The sequence below is a fragment of the Sinocyclocheilus anshuiensis genome, unplaced genomic scaffold (assembly GCF_001515605.1).
Source record: "Sinocyclocheilus anshuiensis isolate Anshui unplaced genomic scaffold, SAMN03320099.WGS_v1.1 scaffold477, whole genome shotgun sequence".
Taxonomy (NCBI): domain Eukaryota; kingdom Metazoa; phylum Chordata; class Actinopteri; order Cypriniformes; family Cyprinidae; genus Sinocyclocheilus; species Sinocyclocheilus anshuiensis.
The window spans coordinates 1,062,337-1,067,894 of NW_015536549.1; the positions used below are offsets into that span (position 1 = coordinate 1,062,337).

The following is a 5,558-nucleotide window of genomic DNA, read 5'->3' on the forward strand; positions in this document are numbered from 1 at the left end:
CTAACTTTAGCTTCTGACATTTTTATTATTGTATTTAACTCTGTTTTCTCTCTGTCTTGTTAGCGTAGTACAGCATGGGCTATGTGATTCTGCCATGGGGTAAGTCTTTTGTGACTGTGTCATTCAGAGCATTGGGGGAATTGTGTGTGTGTGTGTGTGTGTGTTTGTATTTGTACATGAGAAGTAGGACCGTTTTTTATTTAGTTACACATGTTTTCATGCTATACAGGAGTAACACAGGAAGAGACATTAAAACCATCAAATCACTGCGTGTTCTCAGAGTATTGAGGCCTCTTAAGACTATTAAAAGACTTCCCAAACTCAAGGTATGTGAACATGAAAGGAATACACAACCGTTCAAAAGTCAGGGGTCAAAAGGTTTGTTTGTTTGTTTTGAAAGAAATTAATACTTTTATTCTTTATGAATGCATTAAATTGATCAAACATGACAGTGAAGTGTTACACAAGATTTCTATTTCAAATAAATGCTGTTTTATTTAACTTTCTATTCATCAAAGAATAAAAAATGTATCACAGTTTCCACAAAAGCATTAAGCAGCACTCCTTTTTTTAACATTGATAATAATAAGAGATGTTTCTTGAACAACAAATGAGCATAGTAGAATTATTTCTGAAGGATCATGTGTTTTTACTGTAGTTTTGATCAAATAAATTCAGCTTTGGTGAGCATAAGAGGTTTCTTTAAAAAAATAAACATTTTTAAAAAATATTTTTGACCCGTGTGTGTGTGTGTGTGTGTGTGTGTGGGTACAAATCTTTGTTGAATTGTACGACATTACTGGATTAGGCAATTAGTTGAATACTTGATTAGTTGAACAGTGTGTGTGTATCTACGTTGTTCATTTTGAATTATTATTTGAAGTTGATTATTTGACAAATGTGGTCAGCAAAGCAGCAGAATGAGATCAATGGGATAAGAGGGAAGGTGATGAAACTCTCTTGCCATGTGTGAAAAGACTACATTAGTATTTTCAGTTCCCAGTCCTCACAGTCTGAAAGAGCTCTCAGTGTGTGTGTGTTTAGTGTCTTGGGTTTGTGGTGTAAGAGGTGGAGAAAGAGCCAGCAGTGCCTCTCAAAAAAGAGGCAAAGTGATAAAGTGTGAGAGACAGATTTAAGAGACAGACGGACAACTGCTTTTCTAAAGTAGAGCAAATTTCATTAGAGACTTAAGTGTTGCAAATATCTCAGCTGGGAAAATATAGCTTTTTTAACTGCTTTAATTTTGTACTGACCATTACAATAACACTTTAGCACAACAGTCAACTGAAATATTTAGAATATCACCAAAGAATGGTAAAATAAGTCCGTTTTACTGTACATACACAGATTTTTGTCAGTCCATATTTTTGTGCATGCATAATTTCAGTTATAAAGCTGAAATAAAATATGAATATTACAAGAAAAACATAAACGCAAAAAAGTTGAAATTCTAAAATTACCAAAATAAAAATGAAATAACAATAAAGTTAAACAGAAATTATAAAATTGTCATTATCTCCCATTGTTCTTTCTCTCTTTTTGATTTGCAGGCTGTGTTTGACTGTGTGGTCACATCGCTAAAGAATGTCTTCAACATCCTCATCGTCTACAAGCTCTTTATGTTCATATTTGCAGTCATTGCAGTGCAACTTTTCAAAGGGAAATTTTACTACTGTACCGACAGTTCCAAGGACACAGAAGACGAGTGCAAGTGGGTGCCCATTACATCTGCAATATAAATTCTAAATATAATGCTAAAATTAATTTTAAAGCTGCTCAGACATTATTCAAAGCTCAGAAGACTTTAGAAAATGTCCATTGCTGCTATGAATAGAAGAATGACATTTTAGGAGTGCAAAATCTTCTCTGCAAATGATGTGGAAAATGTTTTTTCTTAATGTTTTATAGGGGTTACTACATTGACTATGACAAAGACAAGAAAAAAGAGAAACGAGAGTGGAAGAGACGTGATTTTCATTATGATAACATCATGTGGGCTTTGTTGACTCTCTTCACTGTATCCACTGGGGAAGGGTGGCCGCAGTAAGAGCGAACTTTATTACATATGTTTTCACACTGTATCATTTTGACACACTTATTAACACCTTAAGGAGATTAACATTCTACTTAACACCTTTCTAGAAGCTGTGCTGATATTTGCATGTTCAGAAACTCACATTTTCACCTTCTAGAGCAGTGGTTCTCAACCTTTTTTACTACAAGGCCCCTCTCCTCTCCACATCAATACTGCTATGCAAGCATATTTTACAAAAACTTAAAAGTACTTACTCTGCTCAGTTATACAGTAATTTCAGAACTAATCACACCAAAATACAAATGAAAAATAAAAATTAATGTTTGGAAACTGGGTTGACATCACCAGTGAACAGTTCCTCTGTCAGAACAAGCAGTTGTGTCTACGTTTGGAGTGTCTGATGCCCATATGTACATAAACACCACTGATCCTCACAAACTTCTCCAAAACTTCTTCGATGAGCATCCATTATTAAACACTCACAGTACATTAATTTTGACAGCTATGTGTATATATTTCAATGTTCATGCAAAAATACGATACAACTCACACATGTTTTGTTTGTACATCAATAATAACAGATTCATGTGCACCTAATGTACGACTCCTGTATGTCACTGTACTTTGATTATAGTCATCATCAATCAAAACTTTACTAGTGGTTTGTTTTATCCAACCAAGAGCTGTAATTTGCGTATCATATGCTCCTGCGGTGGTTGGGTGTTTTGAGCTGCTGTTTGTAGCAGAGAGAGAGGTGGTGCTTTGTTAATTTTTTTATTTAACATATAAATTGTAAACTTAATGAATAATATGAATATATTTCATTTTAATTTATCTCATGGCCTCTCTGGAGAATCAGTGATGCCCCATAGTGGCCCACAGCCCCCCCCATTTTTTTACCCCTAAACGAAGAACGAAAAAGAACTTTGTTTTGAGTATATCGGGGCCTTAAGACATGTCAGATAATACATTGCCAACAAACCTGAATGCTCAACAAGGCAAAAAGGGGTAGAACTGATGCATATTTTTCAGTCATACATAAATAAATCAGGTAAGATTTCTGTAATAACACTAGTAAACAGAATGTTTAAATAGTGTTTTAAATATGCAGTAACCTTTTGTTGTATCTGATATTTCAAAAATCATTGCTTGCAGCACCTTTAAGCCACACTTGTGTGAATCCCATTACATTAGATTAATATCAATTCAAGTTCAAATCAACTTCACTTTTCTGAGCCTTTTTTTTTTTTGCAGTGATTTTAAACCAACTAGTCTATAGGTGATTTTAGTATGTGTATGAAGTCAGCTCCCCTCAAGTTCGGACAGGTGTCCTAGCAGAGTAACCACATATGTGGTTCATCACATTAACTATTCACATGTTCCACTAATGTTTGGCAGCCAAAAAGTGTCCAAATACTATATATCATAGATAAATGTATAAAGTTTTGTCTGTTAACAAACTCTTTGGTATTGTAGAGTTTTGCAGCACTCTGTGGATGTGACCGAGGAGGACCGGGGTCCCAGTCAGGGAAACAGAATGGAGATGTCCATCTTTTACGTCATTTATTTTGTGGTGTTCCCCTTCGGTGGTTGGGTGTTTTGAGCTGCTGTTTGTAGCAGAGAGAGAGGTGGTGCTTTGTTAATTTTTTTATTTAACATATAAATTGTAAACTTAATGAATAATATGAATATATTTCATTTTAATTTATCTCATGGCCTCTCTGGAGAATCAGTGATGCCCCATAGTGGCCCACAGCCCCCCCCATTTTTTTACCCCTAAACGAAGAACGAAAAAGAACTTTGTTTTGAGTATATCGGGGCCTTAAGACATGTCAGATAATACATTGCCAACAAACCTGAATGCTCAACAAGGCAAAAAGGGGTAGAACTGATGCATATTTTTCAGTCATACATAAATAAATCAGGTAAGATTTCTGTAATAACACTAGTAAACAGAATGTTTAAATAGTGTTTTAAATATGCAGTAACCTTTTGTTGTATCTGATATTTCAAAAATCATTGCTTGCAGCACCTTTAAGCCACACTTGTGTGAATCCCATTACATTAGATTAATATCAATTCAAGTTCAAATCAACTTCACTTTTCTGAGCCTTTTTTTTTTTTGCAGTGATTTTAAACCAACTAGTCTATAGGTGATTTTAGTATGTGTATGAAGTCAGCTCCCCTCAAGTTCGGACAGGTGTCCTAGCAGAGTAACCACATATGTGGTTCATCACATTAACTATTCACATGTTCCACTAATGTTTGGCAGCCAAAAAGTGTCCAAATACTATATATCATAGATAAATGTATAAAGTTTTGTCTGTTAACAAACTCTTTGGTATTGTAGAGTTTTGCAGCACTCTGTGGATGTGACCGAGGAGGACCGGGGTCCCAGTCAGGGAAACAGAATGGAGATGTCCATCTTTTACGTCATTTATTTTGTGGTGTTCCCCTTCTTCTTCGTCAACATATTTGTGGCCCTCATCATCATCACCTTCCAAGAGCAGGGTGACAAAATGATGGAGGAGTGCAGTCTGGAGAAAAACGAGGTGACTGATCCCGTTTTTATGTTCATGTTACAAATCCAGCCGAGTACATGTGTGTACTATAGTAATGTGTATAGAAGCAATTGCACATACTTGAGGCAACACAAAGAAAAGTCTTGATATTCTTATGTGATTTGCTGTTGAATGTTTATCAGAGCGCTGCCACTTGTGCATACGGCATGAGTGCTTTTCATAAAAGTATTCATTTTCTTCACTTCAGCAGTCTCAAAGGACCTTTTGAATGAGAAGTGCTCCAGATTCAAGACATTATTTTGACATCCAAATATGTGTGCATGTCTTATCAACCAAAAGCTAATGTAGCTGAAATTGGCATGTGTATCTTCATTCATGGCAAACTCAGAGATAAATCTACTTCTGCACTTCCTTCCCTTTGATATCTTTTAGTTCCTATAGTCTTCAAAAAGAAGTAGGCCAGGAACAGTGTCAAAACAAAGTTAAATGGGTTCCTTTTGGTTTAGGTTACTGCATGCATGTTCAGGTTTATTTATAGTATATAGTCAATAATATATAGTCAATCGATAAAAAAAGTAACTAATTAACCACACATTTTTTCTGAAATTAATCGCGATTAATCCCACCTAACGTTAAAGTTATTAAATATACTTTTATATTGAAATAATTTCATATTCAATCTTTAAATTGATGAAGAAACAACATTAAGACTAACATGCGATTAATCCCACCTAACGTTAAAGTTATTAAATATACTTTTATATTGAAATAATTTAATATTCAATCTTTAAATTGATGAAGAAACAACATTAAGACTAACATTAAGAGTATATTTTTAATATTCATTTAATGACATCTTTTTATGACTGAAGGTGAATATCACTGATACCCTTCAGCAAGTAGGAAACAGTGGCGGCTCGTGGGTTTTAAAATAGAGGAGGCACACTAATTGTATTGGTCTGGGATCCCTGCCGATTATTATTATTATTATTATTATTATT

The 5,558-nt window shown here is 34.7% G+C and overlaps 1 protein-coding gene across 1 annotated transcript in view; it reads left to right on the top strand.

Annotated features, from left to right (window-relative positions):
* The window catches only part of LOC107700326 (probable voltage-dependent R-type calcium channel subunit alpha-1E), a 163,023-nt gene that overhangs the window by 117,603 nt on the left and 39,862 nt on the right, over positions 1–5,558 (top strand). The window contains exons 28-30 of the mRNA XM_016501959.1: positions 1,551–1,711; positions 1,909–2,043; positions 4,386–4,587. Coding sequence (XP_016357445.1) covers positions 1,551–1,711; positions 1,909–2,043; positions 4,386–4,587 — 498 coding nt within the window. The remainder of the gene's footprint in view (positions 1–1,550; positions 1,712–1,908; positions 2,044–4,385; positions 4,588–5,558) is intronic.